This window comes from Stegastes partitus, unplaced genomic scaffold, assembly GCF_000690725.1.
Source record: "Stegastes partitus isolate 25-593 unplaced genomic scaffold, Stegastes_partitus-1.0.2 Scaffold888, whole genome shotgun sequence".
NCBI lineage: Eukaryota > Metazoa > Chordata > Actinopteri > Pomacentridae > Stegastes > Stegastes partitus.
The window spans coordinates 157,375-180,027 of record NW_007578619.1 but is presented as its reverse complement, the minus strand read 5'-3'; the positions used below and the strand labels follow the sequence as shown (position 1 = coordinate 180,027).

The window sequence follows — 22,653 nt, the reverse complement described above, 5'->3', positions numbered from 1 at the left end:
ACAGCCTCACCTGCTGGTGAGAAAATGACAGTGCAGTTAGAAGGGATGTAAAAACACGCCGGTGTTTCCATGGCAGGCAACTGTTGCAAAGGCAGAGCAACCTATTCATTTTGTGTGTGAGGAGTATGCAGACTTAGGTATGCAGATGGTGGATTTAATGAAGGATGTGCACTGTGGGCAAAGTCAGGGGCCTTCCAGATGTTTCCAAAGAAAGGAGCGCTACTTCTCAGGAATGCACTTGGCTGCATTATGTCCAGTCACACCACAGTTTGTTTTTCCAACTTAAGACAAAGTGTTTCTTGGAGAGCGGTTTAATTTTAAGGATTATTCAGTTCTTGGAAGCGTCCGTTTGTCTTTGCATTTTGTTAAACCTTGCGGATAATGCGCCACAGGATGATTTGTTTTTACAGCAGGTCCAAGCCCATCTTGTCATTACAAGAGATCAAATATGTGTTTGATGATGCACATATGAGGAGTGTAACTCTGGCAAAACCTCCAACACCAATCCTCATCCAAAACCAACAGGCAGCTGTGCCACTTGGGGGCCCTCGGCTCAGGGAGAACGTCTGTTTGGACAGTTCAGCCAAAAGGAACCCTGGTGTTTAGAATACCATTCCTGAAAATGTTAAAGAGAAATTGACATGACTGGGCAAAAAAAAATAAATGACACGTACACTGTATATTTACCTGTAGGGTTTTATTCATTTTTCCAACCTACAATGAGCTTAAAACTCAAAAACATGATCAAAGGCTATGACAAAAAGGTAAAACAGGAATAGGATGTTGACTTTACAGCTACTTACATCAACTTTCCTATCATAAAAGTGGAACAGAGTGGAATAAAATGAGCTGATAATTCACATTAAATGTTACATTACTTTATCCTCAATCAATACACAATTAAAAACCTGCCTAAATTGTAACAGTTTGGTGAATTTTTTTTTGGCAAAGTTGATATCCCTCACACCCCACTGGGAGGAAAAACACCATCCATTTACTGACTTTAAATACATTATCATAGCATTATCTTCAAGTAACAGATATGGGAGTTGTTTTATTATTATTTTTTGTCCTTGAAACAATTCTTAAATTAAGTTAAAATCAGATGTAGACAGGGCTATGCAGAGAGATTCAGAGGATGCTTAGCAACTCAAGAGGATAAAAATGATTGGTTCACATTTACACTGAAAAAGAAGTCCCTGATAGAGGATGTAAAACAAAATATTCACATTCTGCTTGCTTAAGTAAATATTGACATGGTTGCAGTATTTTCCCCCCTTTGCCTGCCCAGACATCCTCTTTCATGCTCAACAATTCAACATAGTCCAGTTTAAAATATTCCCCAAACAGACAGCTATCGTGGTCGAGCCCCTCACACACACATGCACGCGCATACACACAAACGCTCACATTTCCATTTCCCCGAAAGGCGCGTGGGTGTAGTTAAGGAATTCATTTGATTTTACTCTGTCTATCAAAATATAGAATTCATTAATAATACATGAGAGGGCTAAAATACAGAGTGAGTGAACAAAGAAAATAAAATGATACAAAGCATTTTTTGTTTTTGCTTAATACAGTAGCTATAGGACCACAGAGTTCAAAGTTCAGGCATTGTCAAGGTTTGTGTCCCTGAGGAGGGACAGAGATAAAAGGTAAAAGGGTCTTCAAATTACAGGGACTATGCCTTGATTCTCGGTTGTGGGTATAGTTCAGCCTTTTTCCTGATCTCGGATCAGATGTTTAGACTATCCACAACCCCCTCTCCTGTCACTTCATAATGGCCTCATCTTGTCTTACCGTGTTGCCGCTGTTTTCCATCTCAAACCTTTTTTTTAAAATTCCTTTGCCACGTCTGGCCATCGCGCAAAATTCAGTTAAGCTAAAAAAACAAGTATCCAATAAAAAATGTGTATCATAGTTAAAACCACAAACTGGGATTTAAAATTCAAAGTCGTCGTCTGCCATGTCGATGGCCCAGGCAAACTTCTCACGCTGGGTTTTGTTGTAGATCTTCTCAACGGGAATGCCCCACTTCTTACACCTACAAGACAAAACCAGACGGAGGACAAAGTTTTAGTGCAGCACAATACTCCTTCATTATGTCCAGCTAGAAAGAAAAAAAAAAAACAGGGGAGTGATTCTTAAGCAGCACCACTATTTTTAAAAACACAGAATTTCATCTTACCAAGCCACAGAAATGCGAGGGTCCAGATAGTTGAGTTTGGATGTGCCGAGGGCGATCTGCTTGTTCTCTTCACGATCAGTTGCTTGCACTTCCAGCTTCATCAGTTGCTCCTCTATTCTCTGAACAGCCTTCTTCTTCGTCTCTACTGCCCTACCAAGGAAACAAGGAATGCAAATGGTTAAACGTGTGGTGAACAGACCAGTGGAGAAACAACACACCTGTGCTAAACTTCTAAATACTTACTTTTTGGATTTTTCATCTTTCCGTACTTTGGCATCAGCCTTGGCGCTCTTCAGCTCTCTCTTGGCATCAGAAAGCTGGTCCCTTTTAGCATCAATCTAAGAATGACAGGCGATAGTTTCAGAGATTGTCCAGAATATATGATAATGACACATTTTTAACTGGAAATTAGGTTTAAAAAAAAAAGAAAAAGAAAATTAGAGTCCTCTCAGTTTGGGACCCAACAGTTCTAGAAAAGTCACGACGCAAGATAATCTTGAAAGGAGACAGCACCAGTCTAACAGTGTCTTGTGCAGAGTGTTGGACGAGATGGCAAATACTAAATATCACAAAAAATGATTCCCAGAGAGGAATGAGAGTGAGAGGAACCAACTCGCTACAGTAAAAATCAGTCAGCTGGCTAGTGACTACACCCACTGAGAAACAGACGTCCAACACAACAGAAATTTTGTGAAGTAGCCAAACGCACATATTCGAATGGATATGGTGGGATGGGAAAAAAAAAAACTGCACTTCAAACCACAACAGGTGGTGTTTTGTTTTGATAAATACTGTAATGGTAAAAAATGATGTAAACCGCATAGGGGAAATCCGACGTGAAACAAAATAGACGATGGACAAAGTGATCAGAACTGGGTGAAGTGATGTCACAATGTGCTGCAGTGTAGATGGTCGCAGTTTGCAGGCTGTGACGTACGAGCAGCTCTGAAGAGAAGTGTGCATTCATTCATTCATTCGTTTATGTGAAGTGATGTTCTTTTTCCCCCCATTTTTCAATTATGCCAATAGCATTTCTAGTCAAATTTAAGAAATGAAAAATGACAAGGCAGGAGATGACAGCTACAAATTTAGAGGAGTCTGTACAATTCATGCCAAACTGCAGCTACATCAATCCATCAAATCCTTACGCAACAAAAACACTATCCATCCTCTTCCCACATTTCCATAACACAGCATATTTTGTGTTTGAGTGTTATTTCAGTAACACATTGTAGCACACCTTCTATACTTTGTTGTTAATCAGGTTATTGACAAGCTCTTTTGCTGCACAGTGTCATAATGTACATGACTCAGGCATTTGGAGGAATAAAATCCGACCAGTTCAAGGTCAAGGATACACGTTTCACTAGAAGACGGAATTGTAATAAAACCTACAAACAAAGTGTGGGATATAAGCTAAGGTCAAAGTCAGGATGAGCCAAAAAGTAAGACTAACTTCTGCCCAGAGCATTAAAAAAAACAAAAACAAATCTTCACCTTAGTCTGCAGGTTCTGCATAGACTTCTCAAATGTCTTCGGTGGAGCCCTCTGATGGTTGCACAGGATGGCCACAGCCCTGTTGGCCCTGTTATAGGACAAGATCTTGGCTGGAATGTTCTCCTCCGCTAAACAGACAGTGAACATAATCAGTTTTCTGTATGCAGAAAAACTCCAAACAGTAGTCAAGACAAAACCCACATGAAAAGCTTATTAGCAATTCAAAACAACCGTATCAGAGGCAGCACAGGTTAGCCTGCCTGTTTTTTTAAGATCGGAATAATCAATGAGGATTTCAGTGTAAAATTTGGTTTTAGGGGTTTCTACAGCAAATGGTGAACTTGGGTAGAGACGTACAGTTTGTGAGCTCCTTCAACTGCTGCTGCAGGGTGATTGAGGCGTTGTATGTACGGAAAACTTTGGCTGTCAGACCGTCCATCAGCTCCTGAAGGTGCTTGTTCAGGATAGAAGTCTGAAGGAGCACAGGGTGTAATTAGTACACCAAAAAAATATAGTCAAGTATCAAAAAGTAGACGCTGTGCTAAGGCCATCGTTCTAAAAACCATTATTTCAAATAAGCCTCTACTTAATACTGAACTTTCTGCCAAAATAAATGTCTAAACTACATCAGGATTTTCTAGCTTCCTTTCAAAGGTTATATTCTGCTTACATTCAGGCGATCAAACAGGTCATCATCAGGCTCTTTGTTCTCCATGAATAACTGAAGATTTTTAAATACCTGGAAAAGAAAGATCACATGAATACAAAGGCAGACCTTACACACTTAAATACCACATTGCAGGAAGATGACTGTCCTTACCCTTTTCTCCACAGGGACTTTGTTGTAGTAGCGAATCGAGTCTTTACCCAGGAAGTCAAACTCCACCACGTACTCTTGACCATCATTCTCTGGATAGAGTTTGATGTGTTCAACTCTCAGGGAGCAGCAGCCCACTGTGTCCGCAGTTTCTCCTTCTTCCTTCTCATTACCCGCTCTCAGAGCCAGCTAGAGCACATCAGAACAGTTGGATTAAAGACGGCTTATAAAGACATTACCACCACTGAAGCCAGTGTTTAAGCACCCGCTAAACCCAACATCCAAGTTACAGTCATTAAAAAGCAGTTACACTACATTAAAGTCCCTCAAGCTCTACCCACACTGAGGGCAATGTCAATAGTAATCATGGATCCGCACCTTGTCAATGAAATAGAGTGCAACAGCCCTCTGTCTGATTCTCATCTCTTTGGACTTCCAGTCTTCACGATACTGGGCTCTGATACGGTCCACGCATTTCTTCAGTCGACGGGCTGTTTCATACTTCTGCCAATCCTTCTCTCCCTGCAGACAAACAGCGTCGACAAATGAGGCAGGAGTAACTAATGAATTAGAGGGGCCCATATTTGTGTGTCAAACATACACAAACATGGCACAATTTGAGTTTTGTGAAGTCACATGTAATCAGACGGATGTTGCACAAAAGAGCAGCATGCTGTAGGTAACTTTTTATAGAAGCATTGGGAAATGACGAAGCACGCTGTTGCAATGTCTCAGATTTTACATTCTAGTGAAGCAAACAATCACACTATAAAAAGGTGCTAACAAAACCCACAGACCCAATTTAAACAATGTCCAAACATTCACACCCATCAGCCTACCTTGATTCGAGAGCTGGGGTTCAGCATAATGTACTTGATGGAGCCTTGAATGTTCTCCGTCCATGACACCAGCCAAGTCACCTTGTTGTCATGACGAACTTCTTTCCATTTGGTGCCTGGAGGAGGCGGGGGGTGCTTTGAGTCCCTGTGAGGAGCAGATTCACTCATTTAACTCAGGTACAAGTTAATTAGCACTGGCAAAAAAACAAAAAACAAAAGTCACTCACTTGCTGCAGTTGACGATGATGTCTTGAGGCCTGATGCGACGTTTGAGCATGCCCATCTTAGGGTGGTCTCCACGACCACGGAACAGGCCTGGAGGCTCAATGCGGAAGTTAGCAATACGCTCCCTGTGGTTGTCCATGATACAGAAACCGTACTCCTGCAAGATGCGCTCGTTCTCTTCCTTTATTTTCTGCAAAGGGTAAGAAAGAATACATCAGTCCATCTTGTTGGCGTCAATAATTTAAATAGTGTCAAAAACACCCAAATGCATTCACTGTCACTCAAACATGAAAAATTTAAAATTGTGATACTGGTCACAATCATTATCTACAATTGCCAATGCTCTTGAAAGACAAGGGCCTACTGTTAAGCCTTATGTAGCCAAGTGCTTCTGAAATGGTCATGTCTGAGCAGTGAAGCCCTCATTAAGATTAGTACACTGTGTGGTCCACTGACCAGTTTCTCCTCTTTTGTCATGGCTTTCCTGGCTTCAGACTGTGCCTTGAAGTATTCGGCCATCTCAGTGAAGTCACACTTCTTCAGGTCTGTGATCTTAGACTTTTCCTCAGAAGTCATTTCCTGTATTAACAAAATAAAGTACATTCACATACATAAATCTTAGTTATTTTCAAAAAATAGGAAACTTATGTTTCATTCAGACGACATTTTTCTTACCTTCCTCCAATCTTTAAAGAAATTTTTACGGAAGATATCCTTGGTTGTGTATTCATGCTCCAGCATTTTGGCAAAGAACGTGGCCACCTCTTCTGCTTCTGGGCTGAGTTTCATATGTTTACCTGAAATATGGGGGAGGGGGGAAGAACCAAAATACACAATGTCAGCCACTTACATTTACACCTGCCATGACAGAGCCTATGACAATGTAAAAGGTGAGCATTTCTGTGCAAAATACCATCTTACCATCATAGTAAAATTTGACATTGCTAGGAACAGGCTCATATGGTGGTGCAAACACAGGTCCTTTGTGTTCCAGGAACTTCCATTTGACACCATCTGTGTATCTCTCTTCTTCCCACCTGGAATCAAGCAAATAATGCAATTCCATTAAGAGACTGAACATACCAGAAGAAACATCTTAAGATCCACTAACAACGTGCTATTTATTGACACTAGTCTCATCCCCACACTGTGAACACTATGTACTGTAGGTATGGTACAGCTGCCTGACATGATTCACTCACCATTTCCACTTCTCCTCTGGCTCTTTCTTTCCTTTCTTTTTTCCATCAGTGACTTCTCCTTTTTTGTTTTTTGTCTTTTTGGACTTAATGTCCTAAAAAAGGAAGAGAAAGTATTTAAGTTCTTTTACACCCACACTGGCAGGAGAATAATGTTCAGTATCTACATCAGGATGAAACTCCCAGTTATTCAGGTGCTCCCTCATTTTTAACTTTACAAATACACAGGAGAGGAGCACGAATAAAAAAATAAAAAAATGTTGCCAATTGTTTAGCGAAAATTAGAAATCCAAGTCCGAACTTGCTCTCCGCTTACGGCCTTAGCTTACCTCATCATCCTGTTTCCTTTTCTTGGCCTTCTTGTCATTTTCAGTCTTTATTTTCTTAGGCTTGAAATCAAAGCTGAAAGAAACACCTGATGTTACAAGTCTGACAGATTAAACTTTGGCTACAGGTGACTACTCAGATGCTTCAACTCTAGGAAACAGACTCAAGTCTAATGACATAAACCGCTTACTCATTGTCATTATCTCGTTCCCGTTTTAGAGACTTCTCGTGTTTAGGAGAGTGGTAAAAATCTTCCTCAGGCTCAGACTTCACATATGGAGGGCTGTAAAAGAAAATGGATAAAATTCAGGCACAGCTTCATCTGAAAATGCTGTAGCCTCGATATAGCACTCAAGAGCGATGTGAAGTTGCGAGATACCTGGCAAAGCCGTTCTCTTTTTCCTTTTTGACTTTACCATCGAGGGACTTCATCTGAAATGTTTACACAATGTTGTTTACAGGGAAAACCTTGACGTGTAACCGGAAGTGAAAAGCTTGTCCACATAAAAGCTATACTACAAACTGGAACTTGTATTTAGGCCTGCTGATCAATTGTCTGTTTTTAAAAACACAGAACTTGTGAACTAACTTTTCTGAACTTCCTGCATAAAACATGGTAGCAAGTACAACATCTGAACCATTTAGATACTGTAGTCAGTTCTCAGTCACCACAGTTTAATGCTATGCTTCTTTGGTCTTAATGTCAGCACATTTCTGTATTTTTTTTCCAAAAATATGCAAATTGTATTGCCCAACCAATATGTTGATTTTTGTACGACACAACCAAACCAATATTCCTACAAAAACATCCACAAACAGTGATTTCCATGTCCTGATTTAGAATTTGACACGTGTCAAATCTAGCATAATGTCACAGATCCAAACACTGATTGTGATTTGAAATGCTGAGTCCATGAACATGACTCCTATATATGACAGAGCTTAATGCTGTAGAAGTCATAAACATTACATACAAACACACACACACTCATCCATTCTTCCATGAGTTATTTGCATGGTAATTCACCTTCTCCTCTTTCCTCTTCTCCTTGTGCTTATCTTTGTATTTGTCTGTGCCATCTTTGTGCTTCATCTTTTCCTTCTCCTTGTCTCTGTGTTTTTTGTCAGAGGAGTCCTTGTGATCGCTAGAGTTGGAGAAATGCACAACTATTAATTTGGGTGGTTTCAGCATCCACTATTCAATCCTGAAAATACTGCAGTAATCAACCATGTCTTGTCTACTCTAAACAGAATTCTCCAGAAACATGCATTTACAAAGAGTCTGGAAGCACCCACACAATACCTGTTGCCATGCTTAGATTTCTCCCGTTCCTTATCCTTCTTGTGGTCCTTATGTTTGTGTTCCTTCTCCTTATACTTGTCTCTATGCTTGTGAGAGTCTGAGAAGAAAATAGGGATTTATTGAAAACTGAACACGACAATGAATCAACAATTAGCTGAAAAAAGATTTAACTTGTCAACCTACATTAAGACTGTATACACAAGTGGCAAAGAAAGCATTCCCCTCAACCCGGGGCTAAGGTAGACAAATCAAGAAAGAAAATACTCTTATCAACTGACAGCCTACAAAGCACTTTAAAGTCCACACATGTAAGTCTTCAAAACATTAATTAAATAATTACACATAAAGGTCTGTATGTGCACCATAATCTGTATGTCACACAGGCTGCAATCAGAACGTTTATTAGACAATAGCACAGCACCTCCTACTGCCTGAATAAGCCTTATGTTTTTAGACAATATGAAACAGGTTGACAAGTTGAAACATGCAGGAGAACAAAATAGGCTTTCACCTATCTTTAATGTCTATGCCGAGGCAGGGGGGGGGGGGAAACTCACCCTAGTGTAATGAAAAGAGGCAATTGTCAAAATTAAAGAGCTGACACCCTAACATTGCCACCAACAAACACAAAATCAAGCCTACATATTTTAGGGGACTCAAAGCTTCAGACCCAGACAGGGGAAGAGCTGACAGCTACAGCCTGGTGGAAGTTGTTTATGTTCCTCTGGTATGCCAGTATAGGACAAACAGCTCACGTGTACCAAGCCGAAAACTTTGAGGACTGATTTAGTCTCAAAGGAATCATTAAATCCCAAACAGACTTGCATCTAGACAGATTCATGCCAAATTACTGTGTGATTCCATCTAATGTAGGTGCTTGTTGGCACTGACAAAAAAAATAACGTAATAAAGTACATAATGTGCCAGTAAACAGATAAGCATTTAATCTTTAAAAATCTAAATGATTTTTTTTTTTTTTACCAAGTCAATAGCTAAATGCTTAAAAATTAACCTTGTTTGAAATGTTATGTAGTTCAGACAATATAGCCCAACCTGAGAGGAAGGCATCCAGCACGGACAATTAAAAGCAAAAGGTATGGCCCTTAAGCTACCACAGACAAATATATTCTTACAGTGGTTTAATCAAAACCTAAAACGTGGAGTGTCACAACAGGCCAAACAGCATTTAAAAGTAATAAAATTCTAGATAAGACCAATAATGCTCCAAGCTAGACTCTAATGTAAACAAGCAAAACAATCTAGAGAGTGAGATTATTCAGGGTTTTAATCAGTGTCACAAAAAAAACTTAATTTAAAAAAAAAAAAAAAAAGCCTGTTCCTAATTATCAGTATGTTTTCCATTGAATCTGCTGCAGTCTTCCTAAAACCTAAACAAGTTCTAACATTTTAAAAAGGGTCTAAAACTCACTTTTTTACTCTAAGACATTATAAAAACCACCTAATACCGAATACGTTTTTTACATTGCAATTGCATATTCAATCAAAGTTACTGACTTGATGTGTTGACTGCTGAAATTTGAATCCAACTTAAAACGATCTACTTTCTCCCAGCATGTGGGAATGAGAAGTCTCTGTAGCCACAATAAAAAAATAACTTAAGCTAATAACACTGCGTATGAAAAACTATAGCCTTCCTGGTCCCCACTTGAGATATTAATGAAGCACTGTGCCTTCGCATTTCTCCTTCATACAGCCATCTCCACTTCACAGCCTGGGTTCAGCTTGCAGTACAGTCAGGCCGCTACACCGAAAAAGAAAATGGCGCAGAGACTAAGTCCTCAACCCCCAAACCCTCACTTTCAGGTGGGAAATGTGCTATTAAAAGCGCACCAACAAGAAATTCTAATACGATAAACTGACAAAACACCTCGAGCTGTGTGGCAATAATGACTCCAATCGCGAAAATAATGTAAGGAAAAGCTTTAACAAGACCTCCCTTTTGAACAATAGGCGCTTGTGAGTGAGACAGAGGACTTAGTCTCTGGACGCCATTTCTGTCCTCTACTGACAACTAACGTAGCATTTGCATTTGATCAGTTAAGACATGTCAGAATTACAGGAAAATCCTCGTTTTTATTTGTTGGCTTAAGGTAATAAACTTACCATTGACCCGAGAGCCACAGTCAATCTGAAAAACCAAACACAAATCAGTGTTAAATTTCGTAGTAGGTTAGCTAACTAGCCGGCTAACTAACTTTGAACTTGCTTGATGGCAAAGCGACAGTTTGTTAGCTTCCCCGCTAGCTAGACTAGCCTGCTACGCTGGCTGGTAATATGGCTTAGCGGCTACGTCCGAAGCCGCTACTGCTAACGTAGGTTACAGCTAATGCTAACACAAATGTAGCGTTGCCCCACTTTGCCTGTGAGTTCATGTCAACCTACATAAACCTAAATACCAACCAGGAAGCAAGTTTTCTCAGTCTCCCAACTGATAATGTCACGAAACTTGTCAAGACGCTGGTAACAAACAAAATGAGTTGGCTTTCAAACACAGTCGGCTAACGCGCGCTAGCAGGTAGTATTGACTGTTAGCTGAGTTACCCTACCAGACCAAGCAAATCAAACGGCAGCAAGAAACGGCACCCGGTACCCACCAGGGATGACATTACAAAATACATTTAACGTCACCTGGTCCTCGCTGTGGGAATGGTCCCCACTCATTTCCTAAGCGTTGTTGGACTGTGAAATCAAAAATGAGAAGCGTGTAGGTGACCACACACCGGCGAACAGATGCAGGCAGAATGAAGAAAAGACTCGGTTGTGTAAGCGATATTCGAAGTCCCAAATGTTCATCAATACGCATGCGTGTCAATTTAAATGGCAGCGTGGCTCCTCCTCCTTTCAAAACGTGCTGCTCCTCAGGCCCACGCAGAGATCCGAATACATATTGAGGTGCTGCTCTTTGGCCCGAGGATAAAGCCTTTTGTTCGTTACCACCTGTCAAAGCTGAGTACAGTAACGTAGATCACGTAATCTATACCACAGACAGACACAAAGCTTTCCGGTAGAACTTCCCAAAGCCCTCAAATGTCTTGTTGTCAAATGTCTGGTCCACAACCCAGTAACGCTCAGGGTACTGTCAAAACGAGTGAGGAAAACAGGAAATATTCTCATTTTAGAAGTTGGAATCAGAGAATTTAAACTAGTTGAAGAATTGCTTAAACCAATTAATCAATTAAGAAAATAGTTCCCAATTAATTTATTAGCTGACAGCGAATCAGGGAATTGATTTACTGCTGCAGCTCTAACCGGCAATAATCAAACCATATTAAAAGAATCAATAAGTAATTTCTGTCTGTGTTAAATAACATGTATGTTGCAGTTGACGTCAGAGCAACATCATCATTTCAAAACAAAGTCTATCTTCCACATGAGTAACCGGTCTGCACACATCAAAGTGACTCATAAGGTAAGGTTCACCCTTGAGAGGTAGGTGTCTTAACTTTTCTTGTATAATTTTTTTGAATTTCGACTCTCTGTTTCTGCTACTGCTTTTAGATTCAACTGCTTTTATCCAGTATTTATAGAATACGGCAGATCAGCCGTTTAGAGCAGGATTTTGAGATTGGGATAAAAGCTTTGAATGACAAATGGTCCACTCAGCGGGGGAAACAGTCAGTCTCTACAGGCGATGACTCACATTTTACTCATGAATTTTAATTCACATCTTATTAATGTCTTATTACAGCTGTAATTTTCTCCTTCTTTGGAATAATCAGCTTTTATGATCGGGCCTTCTGGGATGAAATGTTATTTAATTGGGTAAATGAAAGGAATAGTATGTGTGCAGTTAGGACAGGTTAGTTGAGGACTTGAAGGAAATCAAACTGAGATATGATTGTACTATAAATGGCATGATCTGTGATAAAGTGGTAGTGAGTCACTCTGAGGAGTTTCCACACATCACCCTGCCATAGAACCCTGCGTATGTGCCACAAACTGGGAGGACTGTTCTCCCTGTAAACAATTGTTTATATTTGTCCCAAGATTAAAGAACTGTCATCCAGTATGTGGTGTGAATTTACAGAATCTAAACTGTGGTTTGATGTACCTGTGCAGGCTGTCTTCCAGCTCCTCACTTTGACGACAAGAAGAGCCGAATGTGGTGGAAATCAGAGAGGTTGTTGGAGGAAGAGGAGGCGGACACAGAGAGACATGCTGGAGACTCAGATGACTTATGTTGTGATAAGGTTTACTGATATCAGGAGAAGTGACACCAACAGCATAGCAGTTCATGCAAACAGCGCCAGCATCAATTCTGAGGATCCTCTCTTACCATTAGGCTTATATTGTACCTTCTTATCGTATCACGCAGTTGTTTCTCTTCAACACTGACTGCTACAGCAACTTTAATGTGAGGCAAAACATCGTGAACTTTGCAACAAAGTAGTAGCCACGAGGCTGCTCAATGTCACCTCAGTCAAACCACTTCGACTGGACGACTTTGAAAACATCCAGTCTCAAATTCATTCTCAGGTACAGGAGCAGTGTCACAGTAATTAAGTACCTTTTGTTTTGCTAATGAAGTAACACTAATAATAATAAATTTCACTTTGATAGCTTAGGTCACTCACTCATGAATGTACAATAGAAAAAAACCCCAAAGATAAACACAATAAAATCAAATGTAATTAAAAACACAGGATAAGACGAGATTAAATAACTGTTAGATGTAAGCAAATATTTTGATAACCAGTGTCAGCCGATTTAGAGTTTAGTGTTTAATTAACGAGTGCTGCATCTCTGTCGTTTTTAGTTCTGACTTTAGAAACGTAATTAGATGATTTAAGGGACCAAACAGGCACACATGTTGTAATCATGTCAGATAAGAGTGGGCATTTGATTATTCTAAAACCAATATAAGAAACTGAGAAATAGTTTCTTTTTACAGAGAAAAAACAAAAACATTGTGGCACAGAGGTAACTGCTTTATATATTTTTGAAATATTAAAAATAACCATTCATTTCTTTAAATAAGAATGAATGCATAGTTTGCCATTGTCATCATAATGAAACGTCATTTGGGGCATATTTGGCTTATTTGTGGTCAAACTCATTCCAGAAGATTGACAGCAACAACTTTTCTTTTATTTTTAATGGTACTGAGGAAAGGCCTGTACACATCTGACTTAATTTGAATTTAACTGCATTGAGAGTGACCAGAAACACAAACCATGCTGACAAAGAAGTAATCAGGGTTTCACATTAATAAATAAGCATAAACCTTTTCCCTTTTCTTCCAGATAAACTTGTTTCTTAGGGATTCATAGACAGTCATGTCAGTTCAAATACATGAGGAGCACATGAGGGATGTGTCACTCCGACAAACTGATGATGAAATATACTCAGAGGTTCAGGCTGTGGGATGTGTCACGGGAATTTATTGTATTGACTTGTTTTGCAAGAACTTATACATGTGCCTATAGTGTCCTTGTGTAACCTGATGTTTTAGCTCAAGAGGTCATTCTTAGGCCACAAGGTTCCCAACAGTGAAGGTGCTGTGACCTTCTACTTCCCTGCTCGGCAGTAAGGTATTTCTGATAACTGGCAGCTGCAGGATGTATTGCACCTTGACTTCTCCTCTTCCTCCCTTTTCTAGGATCGAATAACGGTCTTTGTTTGTGTCAGTCAGATATCTCTACACACTCCCTCATGCTATGTTATCCCATCTATGCCTACATAGGACTGCACATCAGACCTCACCCTGCAGTTCTCCTGTAAAGTGATTTCTCTTGGGCACAATAAAGGAAGACCAAGAAGCAACAATCCTGACCGAGTGTGTTTATTATGTTGTAGCCTCCGCAACAGACGCTACAGGTTACAGGGCATTAAGTTCCTGTTAGAAGAAAAGCAACAGCAACCGCACTCACTTTGTTTGCTTTGTTTACATAATGTCAGCGTGCGAATATCTTCACTAAAACTAGTGCTCGTTTGTTTTTTTTCACACCTTCTCAGAAAAGATGGAACAAGAGTGGTCAACAGTCCTTGATGTGTTACCCTACAAAGGGACCAGAGCCCAGATGAATAAAATAGAATTACTTTTTTGGTATTGCAGTATACAACAAAATTAAGCAGCAGTCCTGTCCGTGAATACACACAATCGCACAACATTTTTAGAAGTGTAGTAGAATTGTACAAATATAAAATACAAACATCTAGTACAAAAAAATAGCATGTGCAAGTGTATGTATGAAAACAATGGGACAGCGTATTCTTTTGAAGATAGCTTATTTGGTATATAAAGAACTACAAGAACGGTAGATTAGCTGATATTGCACTTTTGAATATCGCACATTGCTGAACACATACAAATAAGTGTGGCTTAAGGTAGTTCAATAGGATGTAAGAGGTGTAGTTGTATATAAACATATGTAAAGTGTCCCAATGGCTGAATGAGCACATTGTTAGACTGCAGAGTGTGTCTTTCTTACCCTTTAAAAAAGGCTTTTGAGGCCTGCATGAACACCTGGGAGAGTAAGATCAGGAGGACTCAGGCACACACACATAGACACACACATACACACACCAAAAGTCTTGTAGTAACGTTGTGTAGTGTCTTATATTGTACTACTGCCCTCTTCTGGTACATGCAGTACGTGCTGGAGGAGTGGCTGATGTGACTATACCTGAAGGTCTGATGATATCAACCAAAATGTGGAGGAGCATCATGAAAAGTGCCCTTAACAGCCAGACGTTCAGTTATCTCAGCATGTTATGGATTAGACTAATAATTTAGACAATTGTCTACTATCTTAGGACTTGATGATGCTCATGTGCTTCTTGAACACCGTGAATGTGTGTTTATTTCTAGGTGGTTGAGTTGAGCTGTGTCCTGATGCTTGCCTACCAGACAAGCTCAAGAGGTGCAACATATCTCTTAAACAGAAAACTAGCAGAATGGTTTCAGGGAAGAATAGAAAAATAAACAAGGCTTCTTCTTCAGATACAACAAACTGAAAGTTTCCCAAAAACATGTTTTGCATTCAGCTTGTTTTTTTTTTTTTTTTTTAATCTTTTGATTCCGTGTCAATTTCACTTTTACTTTTTCACATGACTTATAAAGCGAGTGACCAAGCACATGGCCTTTGGCTGCAACAAATGGACATAGCTTTGATACCAAGAGACAAAGCAAATCCAAATCTTGAAACAGACACACACACACTGTGTATAATGCTCTACAAGGTTAATATTTGTTTGTGGTTTCAGTTTGTTTTCAGATGATAAGCTCCTGGAGATTCTGTTCCAGACAACAGATCCCACCGCTGTTCAACAACACCTGCGTAAATCCTTCAAGAACATTGCACAGGTTTGCTTTGGCTGCTTGTTTGTTTGTTTTTTTATTATGCTACCTATATATTACAGGACGCGCATATCGCATGACTGAGACGTCTGCTGATTCTTAGCTTCAATTTCAGTCAGACCTATAGATCACACAAATGTACTTTGAGGGATGTGGAGAATCTATTAAAGCCACTTTGAGGCCTAACATTGACTGCTCACTCATTGACATTGACTCTTAGGTAAGTGAGCCTGACTTTTAATGTTTTTAATATGTTTTATACTCCTGGGAAACTTTCTTTTACAATATCAAGTCGAGGCATTTTAGTAAGATGCTTGTGTGCCCTCTTGACCTTTCAGGGAGATTTGGTATTGGATGACTCATACGCAAACTAAATGACTCTTTAATTATGTGCAAAAATGTACATATTCTATTATTAATTGCCCACATTTGTACTGAACATTGTGCACACTGCAAGGTACTGAGTCTTTGTTAAGATGGCGGTGGCTCGGAGCTCTCGGCTTTCTTTCTGTCTTTTTATGTGTTTGTTTATGTTCATAGTGTTACTTTGTGGACTTAAAGTTATAATCCAGCATATTTGTGTTTCTATTTTCTCGAAGGTTTATTTATGGGGCTGCAGGGTGGTGCAGTTGGTAGCACTGTTGCCTCGCAGCAAGAAGGTTTCCGGTTCGCGTCCTGGTGGGGGCACCAGAATCTTTCTGTGTGGAGTTTGCATGTTCTCCCCGTGTAGCGTGGGTTCTCTCCGGGTTCTCCGGCTTCCTCCCACACAGTCCAAAAACATGCTGAGGCTCACTGGTGATTCTGGACTGTACGTGGCTGTGAATGTGAGTGTGCTTAGTTGTCTGTCTCTAAGTGTGGCCCTGTGATAGACTGGTGACCTGTCCAGGGTGTCCCCTGCCTTCGCCCTGAGTCAGCTGGGATGGACTCCAGCCCCACGTGACCCTAGTGAGGATTAAGCGGTGTATAGATGATGGATGGATGGATGGATGGATGGATGGATGGATGGTTTATTTATTCCATTTTTCTTTTTGCTGAAAGCCGAGATGTCCAACTGTAATTTCATTGTGTGTATGGAAGCGGACGCATAATGACAATAAAAAGGATTCTGATTCTGATTATATACTGACATTTTGCCTTTCGTTTGTAAAGCTGGTGACTCGGTGCAGCTGCTGAGAGGACGTCTATCTAAGATGCAACAAGCTGTGCTGTCAGCCCTTATTGTCATAGTGGTCCGTGGGGAAGTTGTAGAGACTAAATTTCACAAATATTATTAAACATATCCATAGTTTATGATTTATAACACACACACAAAAAAAAGGTAAACCAGAGATGGTCGAGCAAGAATTGTTGTAGAAATTTGATGATTTGAGATCAAATGACCCATGTAGGGGTTTCACCTGAGATGAAAAAAGAAAAAAAATTTATAAAAAATCAACCTCAGCTACAAGCTTATTTGTCTTTAACAATTTTACAGGATTTTTGTTTACATGCTAAGGCAAAACATTTCCTCTAAGAAAAAAAAAATCCCAGTTTTCAAGAACTTTATGATAGAGGGAATAAGCTTTAGGAGGATCTACTGACCATATACTATTCCAGCTGTTTTTTTCCTCCCCAACAATTCATTTGTCAGTTTAATGGCTAAAATGCTAAAAATGTGTTCTACTATTCCCCCATGTTTCACCAGAGCTTACATTAATAATGTCAAAATATGACCCGATGTATTATTTAGAACATTCAGCATATTAAATGTGATAGCTGTGTCAAAGCGACTTCAGCCACCAGAGGTCAGCAGCACAGTTTTAAGTGGTCTGATGGTAATTTATGAATCTCACAGGCTGCACTTTGTTGTTCAATGTTCAAGCCAAGCTTTTATATGTTTTGAGCTGTTGAGGCTGAAACTAGTGGAACACACTTTTATTTAGAAATTAAGCCAATGCAAAAACCTTTATTTGGTGCATAAGTATAGAAAAGATGAATAAGTAATGAAAACACTTGACAATGTAAGAGTTGGTTCATAAAATTGTGATGTTAAGTGTCAAAAACACATTTGGATGGAACATTGTCACAGGCTTCAGGCGAAAAGTGATTCAAACAGTGATTCAGGTAGTCAGATCCAATATAAGCAAAATATTAAAGAATATTTACGTCACTAATATGAAGTGGATCACAGTAAAATCCTCAAATCAGGCTACTGACTTGATCCATTACAGACTTAAACTGTGTCCCACATGGAGTGACATTGAAGTTCCCTGTAAAGGCCTTTAGGGGCGACCAATATAAACAGTGTACTATACGGCATAGGTATGCAAAACCAAAACAGGTGCGAGGGATATTCTTGGGTCTCTAGACTAATATTGCATGAAGGAATTCAAACTGAAGGGACAAGATTAAAAGTGTGTTTGTACATCTTAAAATCCGCGGAGTAAACGCAGCATTGCTTTGGTTGTTCTTAGGATAAATTACAGCTGCTGCAGCTGTGGTGCCATGAAAGCTGCCACGTTTTTCAGGATTATGTGGAGTGTGCTGTGGATAGAAACTGATTCAACAGGCTCCTGAAGGATTGCATTCACATGCTTGACTGCTGTTTTGAAGAGGTTGTACCCTGCCATCCTGTCCTGATATACTTTAAGTATTTTAGGCATGTCAAGGCAGGTTTTTGTAAAGCAAACAGCTCACATCCTATCGACAGTTTTTCATTTTCCTGCACCCCTCACTAATCTGTTTTTTCTTCTTTAGTGTGCTGGATGACTTTACACTTAAATAGCCATCACTTTTTAACCACAGTTTTCTATTATATTTCTCACTGTCTAAAAAAATACAGTCAAACAGGATGGATATTTAAAAGCATTATGCTCAAGGTTGGCTTCAGGACCAGTAGATTATTTTTGTCTTTGTAGGCACAAAGGCCTGTAGCTACAGTTTCTTACCACAATCAATCAACAGAACTATTTGCTGTCTGACTGCAGGCTTACTAGTATTACCTAGAGTTTCAAAAAGTAAAATAGGAGATGCACCTTTCAGCTATCAGACTCTTCTCCTGTGAAAACTGCTCCCAGTTGTACTGCTCTAGGCTCACACTGCTTTAGGGTAATTCCTATGATGCACTGAGGACCCTTCCCGTCCTCCCCTGTCCTTCTCTCTACATACCTTTATATGTCACCACTTCATGTTATTAACTGTGTGTCTTCTCTCTCCTGTAGTTTGCTTTTTGTTTTCTCTGCAGGAATCCGTGGCTGCAGAGCTAAATGTTTCTGATGGGCAGTTAGTGGCCTCATTCATAATCATCTTGGATTATGCCAAGGAAAAACATGGCAACAGTAGAGGGTGCCATTGCCACTTTTCATGCCAAGTATCGGGACTGTCTGGCTAAGAACGATGAGCTGGACAAGAAATATCTGCTTCCTCCAAGTAGACAAGGTCAAAAAGAGACACAAGATTATATAAGACAAAACGTCATTGACCTCCAGGAAGAAAATGTTGCGTTACAGCTGCAGCACACAAGCAAAGTAGCTGAACAAATAAGTAGAAAAAATATATAGATAGCAGGTAAATTACAGATAGAAACGATGAACAACTGTGCTTACATGAAACGTATATCCAAACAAATGATGAAAAAGTGACAACATAGCAGATACAATATATGGTATGTGTGCTCGTACTCCTTCCACAACCTCATACACGATACTTTGGTGATATATTGAACTCATAGCCTACCACTGAGGTGGTAGCGGCAGAAAAAAGTAACGTCCAGGGCAGGACATTCATATCCCATGTCTTCAGTTTGTGCTTGTGGCTGCAAACACACAGATCCTCTTCTTCTGTGTATCAGACTGGACCAGCACTGATCCAATGTACCTTCTAGGATAGCTCCTTGGCATCCTGATGACTGCCACTGCCAAGTCTAAAGGAGAGCAGGTAGAAAGAAATATCAAAGAATTATGTGTCTGTAGATGGAGAGAAAAACCCCACACGAACTGATTTATGATGTGCATGTAATAAAACCAAATGAAAAAACATATCAACATGTTTCACAGTGACACACTGGAGAAGAGAATCAACAACATTGCTGCGTTTGTCATCTTTAGCCTCTCCAGCAACGTATACTGCAGTCTGTTTTTTGTTAGAGAAACAAAAACTCATCCTTGTCTTACTTTGTGTGTCAGCATCATAATATTTAAAATGACACAGTGAGCAGCAGTAGAGATGGAACAAATGAGAGAAAAGAGAGTTGATAACCACTATGGCAACACATACATCTTTCTTTCATTTGTACTTTGCTGAAGCTGCCGATATCTTACAGGGTGTGTTTTTGTGTGTCCTTGTTTGCCTACAGGGAGCAACTCCCAAGAGAGTGGGACGCCATGCTGGACTTATTCCAGAAGCTGTTGGTCCTGATTACTGACTAATCCAAGATCTGCAGGACTTTTTCCCCAGCGTTCAAAGAGCCTTCGGATAGAGCCCCTCTCCTCCCTGCTCTGCTTTCAAGATCATGTTAAAACCAAAGTTACTGCTGATATAAAAAGTTAGTTTCACTGCGGTAATATTCACAGGCTAAAAATGGTTTGTTTTGTTTCAGCTGGGTCTGCAGAAGTGCTGGTATTGGCTGATGATTGTGTTGCAGAAGCACCTCTGTTAACTATATCTAAAAATGTTTTTTGGGCATTAAATCGCAGCAATAATTACGACTTGTTTTTCTTTTTTCCACATTTCTACAGACACCAGATCTGTTTGTGATCTCGGTGTCACCCTCCACTCCCCTGATATTTATTTTTTCCTCAGTCACTGACCCTGCTGTTGACCTCCATGTTTGCTGATGTCATGCAGTTCGCTCACTAAATGTGTCACTAAATTTCTGTGTGCCGAGACCAGGTCAGTGTCATGGGGGAAGCCTGGGAACTCTCTCCCCCTCTGTCCTACACACTCTCTGACTCAGAGGGACACAAAACTGTAAATCACTGTGTCACTGAACCAGGCTATTTTCATTTGTCTAGTTAAGAATGGGCACCTAGACTCTAATTGTTTTCTCTATTTCCGACCAACAGCCTGGATAATGTGCCATTCTACTTGAACAGATGCTGGAATCCAGAGGCCATAAATGAGTTTTTTTTTTTTAAGCCATAAAACCCTTGTGCAGGTTTTGAGATAAATGCTGATTCAAAACCTTGCTGGCAACATTTTCCATGAACACACTTTCCCAATGGCTGTTCAATAGGCGTTAGCATGTGTTTATTGCATTACTTGCAATTTTGTGAGGTAGAGTCCTGGCTCATGATGGGCTCCTGTATCTCCCAGTTCTCCATATCTGTCTGCATTCAACTGAAGGCTCCTAAACCTTAATGAAGGATTGAATTTGCTGTTGGAAGATGTGCCAAGTCCCATAGTCAAATATTCCCTATACTCCTTGAATGAAATTTTAAAAAATTGGAAATGTGGATATCTTTTATTTAAACGTCTGGCTTACTGTTTGGGGCACAGCTGTTGTTGTCTTCGCATCTGCTTTTCTCCTGCCGTTGTGTGATTCAGGGCCGTCGGGATGATGCAAAGTGATCAGTGGGTCTTTTAACAGAAATGCCACCTGGCACCCAGCTGGATGTTTACCGCTGAAAACATCAGGCCAGTACAAGTAAAAGTGTATGCATATACAAAAGAGAACAGATACACAACAACTGCAGGTACAAAAAACAAAGTTGACTTACACTGTGTATGAAAAACAGACGAGGGAGCTTTGGAGTCACTTTTACAATGTTAAATACTTCCTTTACTGTCCATTGGAACCACATGTGGATAAGGACTTCTGCCTGTGGCTCACAAGTTCTTTCCAGTAAAACATTCCCAGTGTCCATTCTACAAAATGGTTCCAAGGTGACCATTATGCTTTGAAGGGGCATCAAGGCCAATATAAAAAAAAGACCTGCCTCAGGATCACCAGGGATTTTATTCTTTCACAAAGGCCGACCTCTACCTCAGTGACCCTCCCAATAAGTCACCTGTGCTCCTTATATTTACCTCCTTATCACTTAGATTTACATTAAAAAATGCACATCTTTGGATAACTACTCTTATGGACACCTAGAAGTACTGTTGTGTAGTTTCTACTGGGGATAGACTGATTATTGGCCTGGCCGATTATCGTAGATTGTCAGCATCTGTATTTCTATTGACTGATTATTGATAAATTAAATGTGCTAGTTTAGGTCTGATGCAGCCACGCTTCTTCGTCTGTAGTCACGCTGTGATCTCAGAAATGTTTCTCAAGCAGAGACTGCAAAAGCTGAACAAGATACACAAGCCGTTGTCACAAACCAGGAAATTCGCAACTCTCACAGTGGCTAAGGCTATGCTAACAGCTATGCTAACAGCTAGTGGCCAAGTTAGAAGGCAGTCACAGATTACCTTGAAACAGAGTCTGGAAAAGAATAATGCTTTAAAATATGGACCTAAGTGGGCAATAAAAGTGATAGAACAGTGGAAGATTAGGAAAACAGTGAAGACCAGCGGCTGTAACTGCAGCAGACAAACGGATTAATCTCAGTCGAGCATGTGTAAACAGAGGAGACAGTCCTAATTTAATCACTCCTATTTGTATTTTGTTTAATGGCAGGTTCTTTGCTATCACATGATGTTATTACAGTGCATTTAATACATATCAGTTCCAAACATTGGTTATCAGCCTATCTTGATTACCAATATTTACCATCGGTATTGACCCTAAAAAACAAACAACAAAAACCAACCCATATCAGTTGCCCAGAATTTCTGCTGTTGTTATTGTTGGTCTAACATCTCATCCTCTTCTTTCCTCTCTTGAAAAGACTTTAAGTCTACCTCTCTGTCTGGAATTTCTTTGGAGCGAAGAAACTTTGGCTTGTTGGGTTTCAACATTCCCTGTAGGTTCATGGCGACCTGAACATCTGCATCAGCCAACTTAAAAATGTTC

The 22,653-nt window shown here is 40.0% G+C and overlaps 1 protein-coding gene across 2 annotated transcripts; it reads right to left on the bottom strand.

Annotated features, from left to right (window-relative positions):
* Positions 1–680: 680 nt before the first annotated feature.
* On the bottom strand, positions 681–11,194 carry top1a (DNA topoisomerase Ia). Of its 2 annotated transcripts, none has more exons than XM_008293455.1 (21): positions 11,045–11,194; positions 10,520–10,544; positions 8,396–8,492; positions 8,120–8,237; positions 7,472–7,524; positions 7,283–7,375; positions 7,095–7,167; positions 6,769–6,860; positions 6,488–6,603; positions 6,242–6,363; positions 6,023–6,145; positions 5,569–5,756; positions 5,342–5,486; positions 4,881–5,024; positions 4,506–4,691; positions 4,356–4,424; positions 4,043–4,157; positions 3,686–3,813; positions 2,432–2,526; positions 2,189–2,338; positions 681–2,044 (listed from the first exon to the last, which is right to left on the bottom strand). In XM_008293455.1, the coding sequence occupies exons 1-21, from the start codon at positions 11,075–11,077 to the stop codon at positions 1,942–1,944; spliced, it is 2,268 nt and encodes a 755-aa protein (XP_008291677.1). In that variant the 5' UTR covers positions 11,078–11,194; the 3' UTR covers positions 681–1,941. The 2 variants fall into 2 exon arrangements, with proteins under 2 accessions (XP_008291677.1, XP_008291678.1); XM_008293456.1 differs by lacking the exon at positions 11,045–11,194 and adding an exon at positions 8,579–8,629 and having other exon boundaries at positions 10,520–10,542.
* Positions 11,195–22,653: the final 11,459 nt, after the last annotated feature.

Coding starts and splice junctions, on each gene's coding strand:
- top1a (XM_008293455.1), bottom strand. CDS start 11,077: ATGAGTGGGGACCATTCCCACAGCGAGGACCAG. Junction 8,238..8,395: donor AAATCTAAGCATGGCAACAG/GTATTGTGTGGG, acceptor CTCCAACTCTAG/CGATCACAAGGACTCCTCTG. Junction 6,146..6,241: donor TCTTTAAAGATTGGAGGAAG/GTAAGAAAAATG, acceptor TTGTTAATACAG/GAAATGACTTCTGAGGAAAA.